This window comes from Monodelphis domestica, chromosome 4 (assembly GCF_027887165.1).
Source record: "Monodelphis domestica isolate mMonDom1 chromosome 4, mMonDom1.pri, whole genome shotgun sequence".
Classification (NCBI taxonomy): domain Eukaryota; kingdom Metazoa; phylum Chordata; class Mammalia; order Didelphimorphia; family Didelphidae; genus Monodelphis; species Monodelphis domestica.
In genome coordinates this window covers 391,534,157-391,557,792 of record NC_077230.1, presented here as the reverse complement: position 1 = coordinate 391,557,792, position 23,636 = coordinate 391,534,157, and the positions used below count along the sequence as shown (strand labels likewise).

Sequence of the window (23,636 nt, the reverse complement as noted above, 5' to 3'; positions counted from 1 at the left end):
AGTGGTAAGGGCTAGGCAGTGGAGGTTAAATGACTTGCCCAGGGTCCCACAGCTAGGAAGTGTGTGAGGTCAAATTTGAACCCAGGACCTCCCATCTCTAGGCTTGGTTCTCTATCCATTGAGCCACCTAACTGTTCTTCCTCTTTGTAAACCCTTACTTTCTATATCAGTAATAACTAAAGCAGAAGAGTGGAAAGGGCTAGGCAAAAAGGAGTGACTTGCCTAGAGTCACATAGCTCGGAACTGTCTGAGGACAGATTTGAACCCAAGTCCTTCTGACTCCAAGCTTCACACTCTATCCATTGTGCCATCTGACTACCTCTCAGAAGCTTACCTTCTAATGGGAGAAGGCAACACATAAAAAAGACAGCTGAGATGTGATGGGAAATGGGGAAGGGGGGAGTAGCTAAACGTCAGATGACAAAGCCAGCAAGCATGACAGCCGAATTCCAATCCAGTCCTCCTGATTCCAGGCAAAGTGCTTGTTCAGCCACACCTTGCTGTTACTTGATATGTCCGAGGCAAGTTTCTGTGTTTATGTTTTAATTCCAAACTGAGCCTTTAAAAATCATTCCTTGAGCAAACTGTCATGGCTTCGAGTCCGATGGGGAAAAAAAGTCATCACCAGGTTCACTGTATTGCCATGATTCTTTGGAAGTAAAAACTTTTTGGCATTTTTGTAGCAAGAGATACTCTTTCTTCTTGAACCTCTGATGTGTAGAGCCCATAACAAAGAGCTTTGTGTAGGTCTTTTACCACTGAGACCCTCCAGAATAGGATCGGGGTTTCATCTCCAGGTGAGAGTTGGGTATGACATGAAAGAGGACTTTGTAGAAGAAAAGATCACATGAAACATCATAATGGTGCCCTTGAGTCTTGGAGGTCACACATTCTCCTCTCTGTTCAGCTAGTCAACCCCTGAGCCAAAGTTGTGGCACAGTGGAAAGTGAATTGGACTTAGTACCAGTGCTGCCACTAAGTCTCTATGTGATGCTGGGCAGACCACTTAACTTCCCTGGGACTCAGTTTCCTGATCTCCACAGTGATGGGGTCAGAGCTGAGATCTCTGAGGGACTTTGCATTCTTAACGGTTGGAGTCAACAACAGCACCAAGACTTACAGGCAGGATGCTGGTGCTTCTCGATGTTCTTTCCAGTCCCATGATTTCAACAGAGGCTTCTGCCTCCCCAGCTCAAAGTGCTTTCAATAGTAATTACATAGGATGACTGGGATGTGAGCATGTAGCTGTTTCCATGCTGAGGCTGAGTTTGGACCATTATAAGATTTTTATGGAACCCGAGAACTTGGCATCGGGTAAATGGTGGCATTTAATCACCCATGCTTCCTGCTTGGGATTGAACCCTGAGAATCTTCCCCAGGACTTCCAACAGAGCTGATAAAAGTCAGGAAGCCCAGCAGGCAGCTCCCTGCATTCCACAGCAGCTGCAGGCATACAGATGTCCCCCTGCTGTGTCTCCCACCAGGGTGAAGGAGCTAAAGTCAGCAGTAATACAGGTAACCCCATGGCGCCCTGCACCTGCCTTGGTTATAGAGTGTGCCAAGACTAGCACTCTGGGGATTTATTTGGGAACCTTCTGGGATGCTCTAGCAGGAAGGGCATTAGGAAGGAGGGAGAGCCTGGGACTGGGTTTGACATGGTGCCCCAAAGAGGCAGGGTGGGGGGTCAAACAGCCAAGTTCACTGATACACAGCCTTCCTGATGATGCTAAAATATGTCAGCATTCAAGGAAGGGAAGGAAAATGTGAAATAGAAAGAAAGCCTTAGATTCAGCACGGTGGAGTAAAAAGAGAATCGGGAGTCTTGGTTTCAAATCTTGTCCCTGATTCTTTCTGTGTAACCTTGAGTAAATAAGTCTCTCTCTGAGCTTCTATGTCCTCATCTATAATATGACACAAAAAGTTGCATTTCTAGTCCCACTTGGATATTGGGTAGAAACTACTTTGTAATCCTTTAATCCATAACCTCTGTATAAACTTGAATTCTTTAGTCAGTGAAATAGTGAGGGAAGAGGGATAGAGATAGTTAGAGAAAGCTGGCAAGTAAAACATAGCTTATGTGCTTTTTCTTTTAGATATACATATGTTTGATGGTTGAGCTTGTCTTAAGGAATCCATTATAAGCTTTAAAAATTAGAAGGTTATTTACTCCAAGCATAATATTAGCCAGGTAACTTACCTGTGAGGAAGGTTATAGTTTCATAGTTGGAAGGGATTTCAGAGACCCTTTAGTCCAATTCCCTCAATATTCAGATGAGGCATAATCAGAAATAGGATTTGGAAGGTCCCCTGACACATTGGATAGAGCTGATGTGGATATAGGAAGACCAAGATTGAAATCCCACCTTAGACACTCCTGACTGTGTGCCCCAGGGAAGTTCATTCAATACCTCTGCCTGTCTCCTCATCTGTAAAATAAGGGAATTGAATGCAGCCTTTATAGTTCTTCTAGATCTCCATCTTTGATCTTATCAGCTCAAACCAGGATTTACTCCTTTATCATGCTGCTGATTACATGGTTGTTCAGGTTCCTTAAAGTTTTAAATTTATGGTCCTCTGATCTTCATAAGTAGATAGAACAGGGGGACTAAATATACATGAAAGCAGCCCCTGATTCTGAGAGAATTTGTCAACCTCTGTGTTTGACTGTTTTTGACCTATTCATGCTTAGAGTATCTACAGTAAACAAACACCCCTCACTTTTGACTGAAGCATCTACTCCTCCTGTTAACTCTAGTATAAGACCTCATAATTCCCTAACATGTGTGGGTCACCCAGAACCAGTTGGTTTCAAGGTATCTAGCTATGTATGTGTGTAGATTCAATTTCCAAAACCAGGGCAAAGTGAAGACCTGGGAATGTTAGGAAGAGCACACACACACATTTGACCCTTTCTCTTAAAAATATGAATATGTATTCTCCTAGTAGTTTTTATGGTAACAATAAGTTTGATTTAGATGGAGACTGTCTATATTCCTTGAAAACCCTGAACTTGACTATTACATTACAACCCATTATTTAGAGGTTATTTAGTCCTCATTTTACAGAGGAAGAAATAAAACCAAGTTAATTACTTCGTTCAAAGTTTCACAGCTAGTAGGTATCTGGGGTAAGATTTGAACATAGATCTTCCTGACTTCAAGTCCAGAACCTCATCTACCAAACCAAGATGCTTTTCTTTAGGCATATTGTAGACAGAATTCTTTATCAGAACTGGATTTGACTAGATGGTGCCTGATGGGTTGATTTGTTATGCAGTTATTCCTTCCACATGACAAGGATTAGAGGTATGGCTCCCCTGTGATCTGGAAATTCACATAAATTTTTTGACCTTCCCATTGTACCAGAAAAAAGCATGATTTTTTTTTTCTTTTATGAGGTGTTTATAGTACTATATTGTAAATTTTGGGTTAGGTATGTGTTTCTGAGTGTCTAAACTTTTTCTGTTGTGTCATCTGTGACTTCTGCAAAATTCCCAGAGAATTCCCATTTAATTTCTTATACTGACTTGAGATATATAAAAACTGCAATGGGGAAAGTGTGATATGGAAAGGATAACTGTAGTTGGTTCTAGAGACATATTTCCGTTGACTCTGAATAGCAGCAGGGGAGCACTTGACATCATCTGGTCCATTGTTTTGCCTTCATTCTAGAAACTTTATAGACTGACATCCTGACACAGCAGTATTTCAGTCTCTTTAAAGTTTATGAAATTCCTTTCTCTATGTCTCTGTGAAATCATGCAAGTCACATATCTAGGAAATGCCAGAGCTGTGATTAAAATCCAGGTCTCTTACTCTAAATTTGGTAACTTTCCATCTTCCACACCAAATCTTAAGTATCTCATAGGATACAAGACTTTTAAGCTCCCCATGGCCTTTCATTATAGTGCCTCAACTCTAAGGGGGAGTTTTAGATGGCTTTCTGCTGTTGGATGTGGGATATAATAAAGACTTAAAGAATCCAAAGGGACCTCAGGCACCATCTAGTCCAATCCAGTTCTGATAAAGAATTCTGTCTACAATATGCCTAAAGAAAAGCATCTTGGTTTGGTAGATGAGGTCCTGGACTTGAAGTCAGGAAGATCTACGTTCAAATCTTACCCCAGATACCTATTAGCTGTGAAACTTTGAACGTAGTAATTAACTTGGTTTTATTTCTTCCTCTGAGAAATGAGGACTAAATAACCTCTAAAGTCCTATCTAGCTCTAAATCTATGATCCTAAATATTCATCCAGCCTGAGCAATCCCTCTTGCTTCTGAGAATTCTAGGAATATTGATATAAGTTTTGCAAAACTAAATATTTTGTAACTTTAAAAATAGAATTAAAGGAAATGAGAGTGCCTTCCTCTAGGCAGAACCATGGACAGATGCCTTGGCTAATGGCTACTGGAAGGTGTATTTATGTTACTGCTGGAATACACTCTAAGAGCTCTCTGCTGAGGAAAGATGAAGAATTTCTGCGTTCAGGGATCACAGGCCAAGAGAACTGAGAAGGATGAAGGAGATAGGCTACCCCTCCTTCACTGAAGATAAGAAGCACAAACCCATTAAAAGTTCAGGATTTCAAGTCAAGACACTTGGGTTTGAATTCCATATCTGACCTTTTATTAGCTCTACACAGTTTTGAGCAAGTCAGTACTTCTTAGAGCCTCAGCTGCCTTGGAGGTTATTTATTGTTAATGATGTTAGAACACATGCCAAACAGATATCTCCAGAATGGAAAGGAGATACTCTACATCTGTGCATGTTGTCAGACCAACAGGAAAAAGTGATTCGGATTGGCCCTGGTGTTTGATCTTTGTAGTAACTATGTCCTATTACAAGTGAAACATTTATTAGCCACTTCTTGTGTTTTAGGTACTGTGCATGGCATTGGGAGACAATGAGGAAAATGATAAAATTTCTGCCTTCAAAGAGCTTCCAATCTAATTGGTAGGGAGGTCATATAACAAAAGAATGGTTTGAGGTAGAAAATGTAAGGAAAAGAGGATAGATCGAGGCAAATTTAGCCAGGAAAATATGAAGGAAGAGAGCTCCTGTATCATAGATAAGGAGGAAGAAATAGGGAGAGAAACAAGAAAGATTTCATAAAGGTAGCAGCTCAGTCCAAAGGAAGATAAATGACTCAACAGACAGAAGGGTGTTCTAGGTATTTGAGACCCACCTGCATGAAAAGGCCAAAATGTGTGAGAAGGAAAAGGAGAAGCTACAGTAATTCAGTTTGACTAGAATCAGAGTATTCATGAAGGGAAATAATATGAAAAGTGAATTGGATCCAGGCTGTAAGAGGTGTTAAAGGCTGGGCTAAATATAATAATAATATTTATATATATATATTTATTTATATAGTACTTCATTTATATATTTATATTTTTATATAGTACTTCAAGTATTTATATATTTATATTTATATAGTACTTCAAGATTTGCAGAACACTCTACAAATGAGATCTCTTTTGATCTCAACAATGCTGGAGGGGAGGTGTTATTATTTTTCTCATTTTATATATGAGGAAACTGAGTCAGAGGTTAAGCTCTCAGGTCTGACTCATATCTCCTCTCCTTCACTCAGTCAGTAAACTCCAGTGGCTCCCCATCACTTCTTTTCCCCAATTTTTATTAAAGTTTATTTAATTAATTTAGAATATTTTTCCATGGTTACATAATTCATGTTCTTTCCCTACCCTCTTCCCACCCCCTCCCATAGCCAATGAACAATTCCACTGGGTTTTATATGTGTCATTGATCAAGACCTATTTCTATATTAATATTTGCAATAGAGTGATTGTGTATAGTCTACACCCCAATCATATCCCCATCAAACTATGCGATCAAGCAGTTGTTTTTCTTCTGTGTTTCTACTCCCAGAGTTCTTTCTCTGGGTGTAGATAGCATTGTTTCAACTAAGTCCCTCAGAATTGTCCTGGATCATTACATTGCTGCTAGTAGAGAAGTCCATTACATTCGATTGTGCCACAGGATATCAGTCTCTGTGTACAATGTTCTTTTGGTTCTGCTCCTTTTGCTCTGCATCAATTCCTAGAGGTCCTTCTAGTTCATATGGAATTCCTACAGTTTATTATTCATTTTAGCACAATAGTATTATATCACCAGCAGATACCACAACTTGTTCAGCTATTACCCAGGCAAAGGGCATCCCCTCATTTTCCAATTTTTTTTGCCACTGCACAGAATGTGAATATAAATATTTTTGGTACATATATTTCTCCCTATTATCTCTTCGGGGTACAAACCCAGCAGTGGTATGGCTGGATCAAAGGGTATGCAGTCTTTTTTTTTTTAAGATTTAAACATTATTTTATTTGGTCATTTTCAAACATTATTCATTGGAAACAAATATCATTTTCTTTTCCTTTACCCCCACCCCCCACCACCCCTCCCATAGCTGATGCACAATTCCACTGGGTATCACCTGTCCTTGATCTGAACCCATTTCCATGTTGTTGGTATTTGCAGTAAGGTGTTTATTTAGAGTCTCTCCTCAATCATATTCCCTCAACCCCTATAGTTAAGCAGTTGTCTTTCCTCAGTGTTTTTACTCCTACAGTTTGTCCTCTGCTTGTGGATAGTGTTTTTTTTTCTCTCGTAGATCCCTGCAGATTGTTCAGGGACATTGCATTGACCCTAGTGGAGAAGTCCATTATGTTTGAACCACAGTGTATCAGTCTCTGTGTACAATGTTCTTCTGGTTCTGCTCCTTTTGCCCTGCATCACTTCCTGGAGGTTGTCCCAGTCTCCATGGAATTCCTCCACTTTATTAATCCATCACCAACATATACCACAATTTGTTCAGCCACTTCCCAATTGAAGGGCAGCCCTTCATTTTCCAGTTTTTTTTTTGCCACCACAAAGAGCACAGCTGTGAATATTCTTGTACATATCTTTTTCCTTATTATCTCTTTGGGGTACAAGCCCAGCAGTGCTATGGCTGGATCAAAGGGCAGACATTCTTTTATCGCCCTTTGGGCATAGTTCCAAATTGCCCTCCAGAATGGTTGGATCAATTCACAACTCCACCAGCAATGCATTAGTGTCCCAATTTTGCCACATCCCCTCCAGCATTCATTACTTTCCTTTGCTGTCATATTAGCCAATCTGCTAGGTGTGAGGTGATACCTCAGAGTTGTTTTGATTTGCATCTCTCGGATTAGAAGAGATTTAGAGCACTTTTTCATGTGCTTATTAATAGTTTTGATTTCTTTGGCTGAAAACTGCCTGTTCGTGTCCCTTGCCCATTTTTCAATTGGAGAATGGCTTGATTTTTTTGTACAATTGATTTAGCTCTTCATAAATTTGAGTAATTAGACCTTTGTCAGAGGATTTTGTTATGAAAATTGTTTCCCAATTTGTTGCTTCCCTTCTCAATTTGGTTACATTGGTTTTGTTTGTATAAAACCTTTTTAATTTGATGTAATCAAAATTGTTTATTTTATATTTTGTGACTCTTTCTATGTCTTGCTTGGTTTTAAAGTCTTTCCCTTCCCACAGGTCTGACATGTATACTATTCTGTGTTCACCTAATTTAGTTATAGTTTCCTTCTTTATGTTCAAGTCATTCATCCATTCTGAGTTTATCTTGGTGTAGGGTATGAGGTGTTGATCCAAACCTAATCTCTCCCACACTCTTCCAGTTTTCCCAGCAGTTTTTGTCAAATAGTGGGTTTTTGTCCCAGAAGCTGGGCTCTTTGGGTTTGTCATATACTGTCTTACTGGGGTCACTTACCACAAGTCTATTCCACTGATCCTCCTTTCTGTCTCTTAGCCACTACCAAATTTTGATGAACACTGCTTTATAACAGAGTTTGAGATCTGGGACTGCAAGGCCAACTTCCTTTGCATTTTTTTTTTCATTATTTCCCTGGATATCCTTGACCCTTTGTTCTTCCAAATGAACTTTGTTATGGTTTTTTCTAAGTCAGTAAAAAATTTTTTTTGGAAGTTCAATGGGTATAGCACTAAATAGATAAATAAGCTTGGGTAGGATGGTCATTTTTATTATATTGGCTCGCCCTACCCATGATCAGTTAATATTTTTCCAATTACTCAAGTCTAGTTTTAGTTGTGTGGAGAGTGTTTTGTAGTTGTGTTCATATAGTTCCTGTGTTTGTCTCGAGAGAGATTCCTAAGTATTTTATTTCGTCTAAGGTGATTTTGAATGGGATTTCTCTTTCTAATTTTTGCTGCTGAGCTGTGTTGGAAATATATAGAAATGCTAATGACTTATGCGAGTTTATTTTGTAACCTGCAACTAGAACATTTGGGCAATTCTCTGCTATAATTTCCTGTAGTATGGTATTGAGGTTTTTGTTAATCTCTGTTTTTTTGGGCAGACCAATAATTCTCAAGTTGTCTCTCCTTCCTCTGTTTTCCTGGTCTGTCACCTTGTCAGTGAGATATTTTATGTTTTCTTCTAATTCATTAATTTTTTTGGCTTTGCTTTATTCTTGCTGTTTTGCAAGCTCACTGTCTTCCAGTTGCTTAATTCTGGTCTTTAGGGACTGGTTTCCAGCTCTTTCTCCAATTGTGAGGTCTTGTCTGTCAGGCTGCTGACCTCTTTCTGTTTCCCCCCCCATTTTTCTTGCCAGAAGGTTTCCATCTTTTGGATAAGCTCCAATTTGAGTTCTTCCAGAGCTTGTGGATAATTTCCATTTTGGGGGGAATGTTTTGATTTTGTTTGAATTTCATCATCTTTATCTTATTTTCCTTGGGTATTCCTGCCATAAAAGTTTTCAGTAGTCACTTTCCCCCCTTTCTTCTTGGAGGCTTGATTTTGGGCTGTGTGAGCCATCCTTTAGGTGGTTTCCCCCCCTTTCCTTTTTGGTACAAGGTCTGGGTGATATGGGCATGTTTTCTGTGGATTTAGGTTGCCTCAGACTAGTTCTTCCCAGCCTCCTCAGTTTGTTAGCACTCCTGCCCCTGTGCTCAATGTGTTCGCACCCGTGCTCTGTGGTCTCTTCTCATTGGTGCACCGGAATCACCTGTAAAACCACTCTGAGGGGTGGATTTCTGGTATTCCCTGTCAGTTTCCAGGGAGCCTGGCATGCCCCAACCCCGCTCAGTACAGCGAGGGTTGACGCTTCAGCCTTAGGCAGTTTTTACAGATTCTCAAGACTCCACACTGTTAGCAGTTTGCAGGGGCCCCACAGTCTGTGCACTCTACAGGGCGCAGGGTTCTCCTGTGAAACCGCCCTGAGAGGTCGTTCCCAAGCAGTCCTTAGATCCCCAGGACCCTGGTATGCCCCCCCCCCCCCAGTCAGAGACATTCCTCACTCACTTGCTGTCCCAGTGAGAGCTCTGATCCCCTACTCTGGTTCTGTAGGGGAGGTTGGGGGGGGGAAGGGTGGCTCAGTTCATGTTTTTGTGCAAGCTTTTCCTCCTTCTTATAGTGTGGCAATGTTCAAACCCCACATACCTTCGTTTCTGTGGGGTACTGGAGAGTCCCTCTGTTCTTCCAAAGATGATTTTTATGCTCTTTTGAGGTAGTCTATTTCGTTTGGTGCCGGGGAGAGGAAGCAATTCGTGTCTAGATTGCAGCCATGTTTACCCGGAAGTTCCATGAATGATTCTTCTATTTACTATAATAATGAAAACATTTTTGAGAGTTACAAATAACATTTTCCTCATATATTAATATATATAATTTGATCTAATTGTAGCCCTTAAGGAAGAGAGCTTGAATGAAAAAAAAGAGAAAAAGAAGCATTTTCTCCTTTCCCCTTTCTTTCATAATTACCTTTTCATATTTTTCTTGATCTTTGTGTTTGGATGTCAAACTTTCCACTTAGTTCTAGTCCTTTACTTACAAATACTTGGAAATCTTCTATTTTGTTGAATTCCCATACTTTCCCCTGGAAGTATATATTCAGTTTTGAGGGATAGGTGATTCTTGGTTGAAGACCCAGTTCTCTTGCCTTTCTGAATATTGTGTTCCAGGCTTTGTGGTCCTTCAGTGTAGAAGCTTCCAGGTCTTGTGTGATCCTGATTGGTGTTCCTTTGTATCTGAATTTTTTTTTGGCTTCTTGCAGGATTCTCTCCTTAGCTTTCAAGCTCTGGAATTTGGCAATTAAGTTTCTGGGAGTTGTTCTTTGGGGGTTTAGTGTAGAGGACATTCTATGAACTCTTTCAATGCTAATCCCCCCCCCCCCCTTGTTCAAGAATTTCAGGGCAGTTTTCTCGCATGATCTCCTGTAGTATGATGTCAAGATTCCTGTTTACCTCTGGCTTTTCAGGTAGATCAATGATTCTCAAGTTGTCTCTCTTTCCTTTGTTTTCTTGATCTGCCACCTTGTCAGTGAGATATTTTATACTTTCTTCTATTGTATCAGTCCTTTGACTTTGCTTTATTCTTGCTGTTTTGCAAGATCATTGGTTTCCAGTTGTTTAATTCTGGTCCTTCAGGCCTGGTTTTCTGCTTTAATCTTTTGGCATTCAGCTGTAATTTTTTGGTTCTCTAAAATAATTTGTTGATTTTCTTTTTGAACCATTTCCCACTTCCCTTTCTAGAGGGCTTCCATCTTTCTGATGATAAGCTCCAACTGAGACTGTTCCAGGGCTTGTGAACAATTTTCATTTTTTTTTGCCTTTGTTTGAGTTTCACCCAGTATTTCCTCTGTAGCCTGGGGTTTTCCTCCATAAAATTTTTTGAGGGTGACAGCTTTCTTTTTTGATTTCTTGGAGGGATTTTGAGGCTCCTGTGCACAGTTAGCCATTTTTTCTGGATGTTTTCAGTTCCCTCTTTAGTCTGAAATCAGAGTCTGCTGGGCAGGTTTTTTGTGTATGGAGATAATGTGCAGGCTCTAGATTCTCTGCAGTCCTTTGTGGATTTTCTCAGTGCCTCCCTCCAGGGGGGTGCTCAGTGTCTGTGCTCTCTTGCCTGCCTGGTTTTCCAGTTTAGTTCCTTTTGGGGGTGGGTCCCCTGCAGTCCTAGTCAATTCCCAAGGACCCCCCAAACGCTCCCTGTTTGTCCCAGAGGCACTCCTAGCTCACTCCCTGGCTCCGGCGGGCGCACTGGCTCTGGGCACCTGAGGTCTGCGCTCTCTCATGTGTTGGGGTTTTCTGCCTAGCTGCCTTCAGGGGGGGGTCCCCTGCTGTCCCAGTCACCTCCCAAGAATGCAGATGTGCCCTCTCCTCTCTTCAGAGGTGCCTCTTGCTCATTCATCTCTGCATGCACTGGGCCTGGCTCTGGCCCTATATGTGGGGGTGGGGAGGGTGGATCCACTTGTGTTTGGGTGGAAGACCTTTTCCCCTAATAGGCTGGTAAAGCCCCAATCCCACTCACCTTCACTGCTTCTCCCTGCTTTATAGCTCCTCCGCTCCTCTGATAAAGATTCTTATGGTCTTTTGGGGTGATCCTTGTCAGTGTATGTTGGGGAGAGTGAGTAAGCCACATTTATCTGGCTGCCCTGTTTACTTGGAAGCCGGGTATGCAGTCTTTTAAAGTCCTTTGGGCATAGTTCCAAATTGCCTTCCAGAATGGTTGGATCAATTTACAACTCCACCAGCAATGCATGTGTCCCAATTTTGCCACATCCCCGCCAACATTTATTACTTTCCTTTGCTATCATAATAGCAAATCTGCTAGGTGTGAGGTGTACCTCAGAGTTGTTTTGATTTGCATTTCTCTATAAGAGATTTAGAACACTTTTTCATGTGCATATTGATAATTTTTATTTCTTTATCTGAAAACTGCCTATTCATATCTCTTGCCCATTTATCAATTGGGGGGATGGCTTTATTTTTTTTTTGTACAATTGATTTAGCTCTTTATAAATTTGAATAATTAGACCTTTGTCAGAGGTTTTTGTTATAAAGATTTTTTCCACAATTTGTTGCTTCCCTTCTAATTTTGATTGCATTGGTTTTGTTTGTACAAAACTTTTAAAATTTCATGTAATCAAAATTATTTATTTTACATTTTGTAATATTCTCTGTCTCTTGCTTGGTCTTAAAATCTTTCCTTTCCCATACATCTGACAGGTATACTATTCTATGTTCACCCAATTTACTTATAGTTTCCTTCTTTATGTTTAAGTTGTTTACCCATTCTGAGTTTATTTTGGTGTATAGTGTGAGATGTTGTTCTAAACCTAATCTCTCTCATACTGTTTTCCAATTTTCCTAGCAGTTTTTGTCAAATAGTGGATTTTTGTCCCCATAGCTGGGATTTTTGGGGTTATTGTAGACTGTCTTGCTGAGGTCACTTATCCCAAGTCTATTCAATGATCCTCCTTTCTGTCTCTTAGCAGTACCATATTGCTTTGATGACCACTGCTTTATAATACAGTTTAAGTTCCTGTACTGCTAGGGCCTCTCACATTTTTTCATTCGTCCCTTGATATTCTTGATCTTTTCTTCTTCCAAATGAACTTCATTATAATTTTTTCTAATTAAGTAAAAAAGTTTTTTGCTAGTTTGATGGGCATGGCACTAAATAAGTAAATTAATTTGGGCAGTATTATCATGTTTATTATATTAGCTCATCCTACTCATGAGCAATTAATGTTTCTCCAATTATTTAGATCTAGTTTTACTCCCCATCACTTCTAAGCTCAGTTATAAAATTCTATTTTGGATGTTCAAAGCCCTTCATAAACTGTCTCCTCACCTCCCCTACTTCAATTTTTTCAGTATTATCTCCTTTGCTATCCAGTAACACTGACTCTCTTCAAATAAGATGGTCAGTCTTTCTCTTGACTCCAGGCATTTTTTTCCTCTGGCTGAACTCCATGCCTGAAATGTTCTCCCTATTCATTGCCACCTCCTGGATCCTTTAGTTTCCTTAAAATCTCAGCTAAAATCTCACCTTTTGCAAGAAGTCTTCCTGAATTTCTTTTAATTCTAATGCTTTCCTCCTGTTTTCTATATCCAATTTATCTTGTCTGTCACTTGTTCATAATTGCCTCTCCATTCAAATATGAGTTTCTTGAGGGCAGAGACCAGACCATGCTTTTTGCCTTCTTTTGCACCTCCCTTGCCTGTGATACAGTAGGTACATAATAAATGCTTGTCAATTGATTGACCCCCAGGTCCAAGACTCTATTGATTCTGTTACTAGGCTTAGTTTATCCTATAGGTCATAGGGGCTAATGAAGTTTTTTTTTTTTTGAGTAAGAAAGTGAAACTGTCAAAACTATGTGCCAAACAACTGATACAATCATGTTACCATAGCATTTGGCATGTTATGAATCAAGGAAAAATAACTGTTCTTTAAAGCAGGGTCTTGTAATCTTGTTTGTGTCCTGGACTTCTTGGAGAGTCTGGAAATCTATGCAGCTCCTCTCAGAATCATGTTTTTCTATAATTAAAGGCAATGTTAAATTTCAATTAGAGTTTCTTGTTTGCAACAAAAAAGATGTAACTTTTTCTGTATTAAAGTTTATGGATCCCTGAAATTTATCCATGGCCCCAACATTAAGGGCTTTTGGCCTAAAAATAGCCTACTAAGGGGAGAGGATTTGGTCTTGGTAAAATTGAGTTTGATCTGTTCACTATCTCTGAAATAAATATTTACACTACTTGTCTCACAAGATTTTTCCTTGGAAAGGCTTTGTAAATTACAGAGGTTTATCTTTTTTTCCTCTTTGAAAAGAAGATATTTTATTAATTACATGTAATAACAAATTTCCACATAAGTGTTTTGAAGTTGTATGATCCAAATTGTCTCATTCCTTTCCATTCCTCTCCCTTCTCAGAGCTAGCAAGCAATTCAATCTAGTTTATACATGCATCATTATGAAAATCATATTTCCATATTATTCATTTTTAAGAGAATAATAGTATAAAACCAAAGTTCCCAAATAAAAATCCAAATAAACTAAAGTGAAAAATCATATGTTTTGATCTGCATTCCTATTCCATTAGTTCTTTCTCTGGAGATAGATAGTATTTTTTGTCAGAAGTCCCTCAGAATTGCCCTGGATCATTGTATTGCTGAGAGCATCTAAGACTATCATAGTTGAACATTTCACAGTATTGATGTTACTGCATACAATGTTCTTCTGGTTCTGCTTGTTTCACTCTGTATCATTTCACGTAGGTCTTTCCAGCTCTTTCTGAAATAATACTATTATGCTGTAAGAAATGAAGAACAGTATTCCATTACGAACATATACCTTAATTTGTTCAGCCATTGTCCAAATGATGGACATTCCTTCAATTTCCAATTCTTTTCACAACAAAAATAGCTTCTATAAATATTTTTTGCACAAACAGGACCTTTCCCCACTTTTTTGGATCTCTTAAATATATAGACCCAGTAGTGGTATTATAAGATCAAAGGGTATGTACAGTTTTTACATAGCTTTGGGCATAGTTCCAAACTGTTCTCCAGAATGGTTGGATCAGTTTACAACTCTACCAGCAATGCAGTAGTATCCCTATTTTGCCACATCCCCTCCAACATTTACCACTTTCCTTTACTGTCATATTGGCTAATCTGATAGATATGATGTGGTATCTCAGAGTTGTTTTAATGTGCATTTCTCTAATCAGGAATGATTTAGAACATTTTTAATATGATTATTGATAGCTTTGATTTCTTCATTTGAAAATTGCTTATTCATATCCTTTGACTATTTGTCAATTGGGGAATGACTTATATTCTCATAAATTTGACTTAGTTCTCTATATATTTGAGAAATGAGGCCTTTATCATAGAATTTGTTATAAATTTTTTAAAATTTTGTTTCCCTTCTAATCTTGGTTACATTGGTTTTGTTTATACAAACCCTTTTAAATTTAATATAGTCAAAATTATTCATTTCATATCTGGTAATGTTCTTTATTTTTTGTTTGGTCATAAATTCTTCCCTTCTCCATAGACCTGACAGGTAAACCATTCTACAGTCCCCTAATTTACTTAGAGTATCACCCATTGTGTCTAAATCATATACCTTTTTTGACCTTATCTTGATATAGGTATCTTAGTATAGAGATTATTGGTCTATACTTGGTTTTTGTCATACTATTTTCCAGTTTTCCAGCATAGTGAGTTCTTATCCCCAAATCTTGAATCTTTGGGTTTATCAAACACTGAATTGATAAGGTTATTTGCCCTTAAATTATTCCAATGATTCACCAATTTATTTCTTAGCTAGTACCAGTGAAATAAAAATCCTTCCTAGATGGATGGAAGATGATAACCACCCACCTGGGGACCTCTTCAGGGCCAGTAAAGCACAAAACCCCTTGGACTCTGGAAACAAAGTTTATTTTTTATAATAGGAGTAAAGGGGAAATAAGTAGGTTCCTAAAACTATAGATCTCATCTCTACCGAACCTCTTTCACCTCAGTTATTTCTTCTTCTTGAGAATTCACTCAAGCTACTCTAAACTCCTTATCTCTAACTAAGACCCAGAAAATGTAGCTAGCTGACTATCAGGCTATATTAATTACTATGGATTACCAAAAAAGGATAAAGAGGAAGCCTGGGGTTGTTCCTAGGTATACTCAGAGTCCCAGATGACCAACCCCCCTGGGGTTTACTATCACCAAGTGGATTTCTGACAGATGAATCTCAGGTAGATGGTCTTTATACTGTAGGGAAAAAGAAGTATAATCCAAGGCAAACTCTCAAACCCAGGAATCACTCATCTTTCCACAAGATTAGGATTTCAAAGGGAAAATTGCCAGAGCAAAGATTCTCCTTCCAGTTCAGTCAAAACAGGAGTGACAGTTAAAAAAATGTAAAACTCCCAAGATCCTTTTTTCCTTCCAGAATTCTTTCCCTTCCTAGGACTTGTATCCAAATGCTCCTCCTTTCCTCTTAAAGCTAATCCATGAAATTTACTCTATCCCTTACTTCCTACACCAGATTATTATGATGATTACTGTAATATAATATGGTTTGAGATCAGGTACTGCTAGGCTACCATCTTTCACATTTTTTCACTTATTCCCTTGATATTCTTAATCTTTTGTTTTTCTAGATACATTTTGTCATTTTTTCTAGTTCTATAAATTAGATTTTTTGTAGTTTGGTATGGCACTGAATAAGAAGTTATCTTTTTGCAACCTTAAGAGAAATAACTTAGATCATAAACTCCTGGAGGGTATGACTATTTTGTTTCTGTTTTATAGATTCCTCTCTCTATTGCGAGGTAAGTGGCACTATAATAGAGTGCCAAGCCTGAAGTCAGAAAGACTCATCTTCCTGAATTCAAAATACATTTTACTAGCTGTGTGATCCTGGGCAAGTCATTTAACCTCATTGTTCCTCTCTGTAAAATGAGTTGGAGAAGAAAATGGCAAGCCAGTCAGGTATCTTTGCCAAGAAAACCCCAAATGGGGTCATGAAGTGTTAGACATGACTGAACAACATCAACGTATACATGGCATGATTTCTTGGAAAGTAGTAGAAGTTTTCATAAGTGCTCAATTGATTTGATGTCAATGGAATAAAAGAAAGAATATAGCAGACCGCAGAGGATGTATTTCTTTCCCTAACAGTTAAGACTTGACAGTTTATGACTGATTTGTCAGCCAAGTTGGGGAGTAATTCTTTGTGAATTCCAATTGAAATTCTAACACCTAGAGTATGACTTCATTTTAGATATGGTTCTACTTGAAGGGGTACCTGAGAATGGTATCTAGGAAATTAATTGACTTGTTGAATCCTTCTAGAATACTGAGCTTCTCTTGGGTTATGGGACTAAAAGTTATATGATCATTGACTTAGAGCTGAGAAGGACCATAGGAGTCATTATGTCCAAACCATCCTTTTACTGATGAGGAAATTGAGACTTAGAAGGATGACTTGTCCAAACTCCTTCAGTTTGTAAGTGGGAGAGCAGGCATCTGAATTCAGCTGTTCCTACCACATGATGCTACCTCTACTTAGAAAGTCAGGCTGCTATAAATTTCAATATTTCTTAAACTTTTTTTCTAGTCCAGAACATCACATATGAAATTATGTATATATCAGTATATATTATATATAGCAATATATTCAGTATGAAAATGTACTTTCTACTTTGCTCTAAAATGTCCCTTCTTTTTCTTGTTCTTGGTTGAAATGCCAGGATATCTACCACCAGGATCAGCATTTATGAATTCCATCAACATATTTCAGGTCCCAGAGTTTTTCATTGGTCAGATTTAGTTTGAGCTAACCTTGAGCTATCATACCCAGAGGAATCCTTTAAGAAAAAAAATACTTCCAGAGAAGGAATTGTTGTTCAAGCTCCCTACAGTGGTTGTGTTCAATAGCCCTGTGGGTACCACCACCTCCTTTCTTCCCTTTTGCAACCAGGCCCTGGAGGAGTAGTTCTTATTCATGGTGACGTGGATCTGAGTTTCAACTCTGTCCCATTAGCTCTGTGATCATAAGCAAGTTGCCTTACTTCTTGGAGTCATAATTTTCTCATTCTTAGGGTGGTGATAATGGTATATATATATATATATACTCCCTGTGTCACAGTTGTTGCAAAGAAAAAAATCTTTAGTAAACTTTAATGTATTGTAGGAATGAACATAGGTGCATGGTATCATCCAGGTAGGGATGGGCTTAATTAAGTACCTTGAAAACTATGTAGAGGGACCAACTCTAGTATTCCTAGAAGTTGGAAGAATACCCTCAGTGTATGATTTCTTTCCACATTGGTTGTCCAGGACTACTGGCTAACTTTTTTTTTTTTTACTTCCCACTCTTGGCTGCCAGAATCTTATTAGCTGTGTTTACATGGCAGGGATGTCGAGCGATTAATTTTTAATGGCTTGGTTTATAGCGTGTTTGAACGGTTTATTGAGTAATTCCCACATTTAAGTGATTAATTCCCCAGAGTTCAGAACGACCGGTTAGTTTTACATTAATCAGGGTTTCTGAATGCCAAGAGACAATCAATCAATCCGGCCTGCCAGGGAGAGTAATGTTAAAATACCTCAAGGTACAATGAGGTTAAGAAAAGGAGTAATTAAAACTTCGTCTTTCCCTCATGCAAATTTGATAGGGGGCTGGTTCTTTCTATGACTGGGTTCTTCCTCTGATTCTCATGCCCCTCCTTCACCAGAAAAGCACAAACAGAACCCAGATGTTCATTAGGAGCATTACGATGGTTCGACACTCTGGGATTCACACTTCCCTGGTAATGAAGTTTGGCCCATCTGCTGTCAGGGAAGACTGTACTATTTGGATCTCAAGGAATCCATCTTATTTCGAATACCAATGGATATACCACTGGGGCTCCTCTTCTATCTCTTCTTTAAGTACCTTTATATATAGTCCTGTGCTGGGTTCTGGGAAGGATGGAGCATTTGGAAGAGTCAGCAAGACTTTATTGTGAGCCTTTGATGTGCCAGGAATACAAAGGCAAGCTGAAGAAAGACAGTCCCTGCCCTCAAGGAAGATACATTCTAATGGAGGAAGACAGCAGATACATGAGAAGTGAAAAGGAATTGGGGGGAATGGTAGAGAAAGCACAGAGAATCAGAAGTAGAACCTGGATAAAAACAAAGACATACCTGTTCATCCTGGATATTTTCCTTAAAATGGAAGCTCTAGGAAGAAATAGTCATATGAAAGGGCTCCAAGGTCAAAGAGTACTTCTAGTGGAGAAGTCCATAGATAGAGAAGACTCCTCAGCCCAGAAGTTCACTCTGGCACGGAGGAGAAAGCTTGCAAAGTCAGCTGTGTTGGACAGGAATAAAAGATACTTCTCACCCTGACTGAGCTTCCATTCCGTTAATGGAGTCAAATGATAGCAGAGATCATGGTATTCAAATAGAAAGGCAACTATTGACACAGTAGATAGAGCTTTGGTCTTGAGGTCAGGAAGATGTGAGTTCAAATCCAGCTTTAGACACTTAATAGCTGCATGACCCTGGGCAAGTCATTTAACTTCTGCTTGCTTTAGTTTCTGCAACTATAAAAATAGAGACAATATTAGGACCTACCAGAGTTTTTGTATTAAATGAGATAATTGTAAAGCATTTAGCACAGTGCATGACAAGTGTAATTTAAATGTTAATTATTATCATCTCATCAATGTGGATATTTCCTCTGAAGATATAGATTGCAGTCCATACTGTGGGATTCTACCATGTTTTTCCATGAGTTCAACATAGACTCCATTCAACATCATAGAAACCAATTTTTTTCTGTTTAGCTGATAGTACTGGTGGTACCCACAGACTAGCTATCAGTTATATCTTGCTCTTGCCATTTGACCAGTCCAAACTATTTTTCAATTATACAATAATATTTAATAACTTCCTAATAATACTAGTACATGAGTAATTATTATTTAATAAAATTAACTTCCTAACAATGTCATTAAAACATTAGTAATTAGTATTTAATAACTTTCTAATAATAATTAGTCATGTTAATATTTAATAATTTAGCTAACTTCCTGATAATACTATTAACACATGAGTAACTAGTAATATTAGTATCTAATAAATTGACTAACTTCCTAATAATATGTTAGTAATGAGTAATATTAGTATTTAATAACAAACTTCATAGAAATCTATTAATATATTAGTAATTAGTGATGTTAGTAGTTAATAACTTATCTAACTTCCTAATAATACTATTAACACATGAGTAATTATTAATATTAGTAGATAATACATTGGCTAACTTCCTAATAATACTTCTATTTTAGTAATGAGGAATATTAGTATTTAATAACTTAGTTAATATATATTATTAATATATTAGTAATGAGTAATATTAGTATTTAAGAACTTGGCTAATTTTCTCATATTATTAATAACTAGCATCAATATAGTGCTTTAAGATTTGCAAAGCATTGTGCATCTGGTATCTCATTTGATCCTCCCAACAAGCTTGGGAGGTAGGTATTAATATTATCATCCCTATTTTATAGATGAGGAAAGTGAGGCTTCAAGATATGACTTGCCAGGGGAATATAGCTAGAAAGTATCTGAGTTGGGATTTCAGCTGAGGTTTTCCTGACTTTGTCTTCAATCTCTTGCCCACCATGTAACCTAGTTGCTATCTGGTCTCTTTGTATCAGTCTCCAACTCCAATCCATCTTCCACAAGGCTGCTTTAAGAGATGGGTCTAAAAGAGTAGATCTGACCATACCACCTAGTTATTTGATAAACTCCAATTGTTCCTTATTACCAGTAGAATTAAATGTAAACTTCTACTTGGCATTTAATGCTTTCCATAATCTGATCCTTTCCTACTTCTCCTATCTCCTTACATCTCACTCCCTTCACATGTTCCACATTCCAGACACTGAATCAATCAACATTTATTAAGCACCTACTATGTGCCAGGGACTGTACTGAGCCCTGGGGACATAAAAAGAGCAAAAGACAATCTTTGCTCCCAAGAAGCTTACAGTCATATTAGTTTTGTTACTGTTCCTTAGTTCAACACTCAAACTCCCAACTGATACTTTTTTATTTATTTTTTAATTTTTTTTTATAAACCCTTACCTTCTGTCTTGGAGTCAATACTGTGTATTGGCTCCAAGGCAGAAGAGTGGTAAGGGCTAGGCAATGGGGGTCAAGTGACTTGCCCAGGGTCACATAGCTGGGAAGTGTCTGAGGCCAGATTTGAACCTAGGACCTCCCGTCTCTAGGGCTGGTTCTCAATCCACTGAGCTACCCAGCTGCCCCTCAACTGATACTTTTGCACCCATACCTAGAACATTCTTCTTCTCTCTTCTGGTTTCCTTCAAAATTCAGTTGAGTACTATCTTCCCCAGGAGGCCCTTCCCAGTCAATCTTCTTTCATTATAAAAACCTTTCCCCTTTGAATTTACCTTATGCTGATTTTCAATGTGCCATATAAATTTATCTATAGGTTGTCTCCTCTGATATAATGTAAAAACCCTCAGATGCAAGGCTTTTGTATTTGCAAAATCTGACACATAGTAGGTATTTAATTTGATCCATAGACTTTAAAATCCAACTCCTCAAAGCCTCCTGGCTAATAAAAGATTGCTCTTGTGGCTCACAGAGAACTCTGGAAATGGTAAATATTTCTATCAGGAATGGAAATCTCTGGCCCAATGGACACCTTCAGCTCCTCCTCAAATACCAGAGCTAGGGAAGTGTACATCAATCTTACTGTAAATGAAGTAAAGCAGGATGCTGGCATTTCGGAAGTTGATGTGAGCTCAACTGGAATATTGTCAGACCACCCAGTTTTCCATCATTCTTTGATTCAGAATAGAGGATTAGTGTGTGTGTGTGTGTGTGTGTGTGTGTGTGTTTGTTTGTGTGTATGTATATGTATGCTCATGCTTGCAGACTGCCTGATCAGACATCCCCAAGTCTTTATTCTTCAATTCAACAAATGTTATAAAATACATATTGTGTACCAGACTGAGGGGAACACAAAGGCACAAGAAGAAAACAGTCCTTATCCTCTAGGAGCTTACATTCTACTGGGGTAACCGTATTGTGCAGAGAGAAAGAAATACAAAATAGACGCCAAATAATTTCATGGGAAAGGGACAGAAGAGTAGTAACTATGGGATAATTGGAAGAGAGCTCAGACAGGAAGGAGGCAGTGATGGATCTGAGATTCAAAGGGAGTTAAGGATTCCAAAATGCAGGGATGAAGAGAGAGAGAACCACTCTAAGGACAGGAAATAATTTATGGAAAAGCTTAGCAGTGGGAGAAGGATTTCCATGTATGAGACTAGCAAAAAGATCAACTGGGCAATAAAGAGAAGGTGCCTCAAAAAGTTGTCATGTAAAATAAGTCTGGAAAAAGAGTATGTAAGCATACCCCATACTGAAGAGGTTTTATGTCATATGGGAGAGAGCCCTGAAACATCTTTAAAAAAGAATTAATGAACACTTGCCTTCTGTCTTTGAATCAACACCAAATATCTGTTCTAAGACAGAAGAGCAGTAAGGACTAGCAATCAGCATTAAGTGACTTGCCCAGGGTCACACAATTAGGAATTATGTGAGGCCAGATTCAAAACCAGATCCTCCTTACTCCAGGGCTGGAGCTCTAACCAGTGATCTGCCTAGTTGTCCTGAGAACCCCTGAAACATGTTGAGCTGATCAGAGCTATACTTTGGGAATGACTACTAGTTTGGTAACTGGAATAAAGATGAATTAGAAAGGGATGAGACTGGGGGGCAGAGACCGATTATTGTGGGAAACAAATTACATGTATTGCTATTTAAACTAATCAATGATCAATTGAGAGTCATTGCTTGGCATCCAGTGTTGAAAGGCATTCAGCCATTGCAGCTGGATGGGTTACCTAGATAGAGTTAATTTCCTTGGAAGTTAAAATAGTGTGGACAGTAGATAGGACAACTGCAACAAATTATAGACCTTTCAATAGAGCTGCTTCCTGTATACATCTATTGACCCTAGAAGGCAGTGTCATGAAGAAACCCAGAGGCTTTATGTGATATATTCACTTTCCGTGGCATTTTCTTTTCCCTGATTGGCCTCCATCCCCACATCAACCCAATTTTAGAGGATGCTGGTACCTATAACTCTGGCAAATAATTCACCATCAACTCCCTTATGAGTAAAACTGGCCTGTCATTATTAGTAGAACTGCTGGGTAGACTGGTAACATTAGAACATATCTGACTCAGCTGGTGATTTTTTAAAGGAAAAGCAGAGACCAGGGTCCTTATCTCATCTGATCCAACACCTTTCACCCCCATTTGTCAGAGGAAAAAATGGATCGAGGCCATACAAGAAGTAGCAGAGACAGAACTGAAATCCAGGTTCACAGAATCCAAAACCTCTGTGCAAAATGACTAAAGGTATCCATGGTGGGGGAGGAGAGAGGAGGAGAGAGAGACTGGGAGGGAGGGCGAGGGAATATATGTGTGAAATAATCCTTCTTCCTCTCCCACTTTCAGTTTAGTTTTCCTAATCTCTAAGTGTTTTCTTACTGCTGAGAGTTCAGATTCTTCTCTTCTTTTGTCCTTCAAAGCTCCAGGTTGTATCCTTTCTGTCCTCCCCCAGAGACATTCTCTTCTTTCTTCACTGGCTCCACCTTCATGCTCCTGATGGAATCATCTTCTGTGGTCATTGACATTGGCAGTGCTTGGTGCAAAGCTGGTTTGGCTATTGAAAACTATCCTACTCTTGCAGTCCCCTCAGTTGTTGGGTATCAGTTCTATGAGGAAGAAGTTAAAGTGTATTCTCCTAACATACTGAAAGCCTGTCCCCCCAAGATAAGGAAAGTTGTAGGCTTGGAAAAAATGCGTGAGCTCAAAGAAATGCCTAATCAATTTGCTATTGACCGAGGCCGAGTCCTAAACTGGGATGCCATGGAGGATATTTGGTACTATTCTTTTGATTACCTTGGGATCAAAACCAAGAACCATCCAGTGCTGATCACAGAATTTCCAAGGAATGACGAGAATTACCGGCAGAAGACTTTGGAGGTAAGAGGTTCCTTTAAACTCTACTTTTTAACTATGAAAAACATTTAAGAAAAATCAAGCGACCAATTCTGATAACATATAGCATATGCTGTATCCCATAGCTCTCATTCTGAGTAAATGTAGATATGTTCCTTTATTATGACTTCAGGTCTAAAGTTGTCCAGTGACATAATTTCCATTATTTAGCAAACATGAAGAGTCTTCTCTACTGTGTTCAGTGCTGTGGATACTGCCATAGGC

At 38.7% G+C, this 23,636-nt stretch overlaps 1 protein-coding gene across 1 annotated transcript in view; it reads left to right on the top strand.

The window, feature by feature from the left end:
* The window catches only part of ACTL8 (actin like 8), an 82,827-nt gene that overhangs the window by 54,172 nt on the left and 5,019 nt on the right, over nucleotides 1–23,636 (top strand). The window contains exon 2 of the mRNA XM_056795697.1: nucleotides 22,940–23,396. Within this exon, the coding sequence (XP_056651675.1) occupies nucleotides 23,007–23,396 (390 nt within the window). The 5' untranslated portion in view covers nucleotides 22,940–23,006. The remainder of the gene's footprint in view (nucleotides 1–22,939; nucleotides 23,397–23,636) is intronic.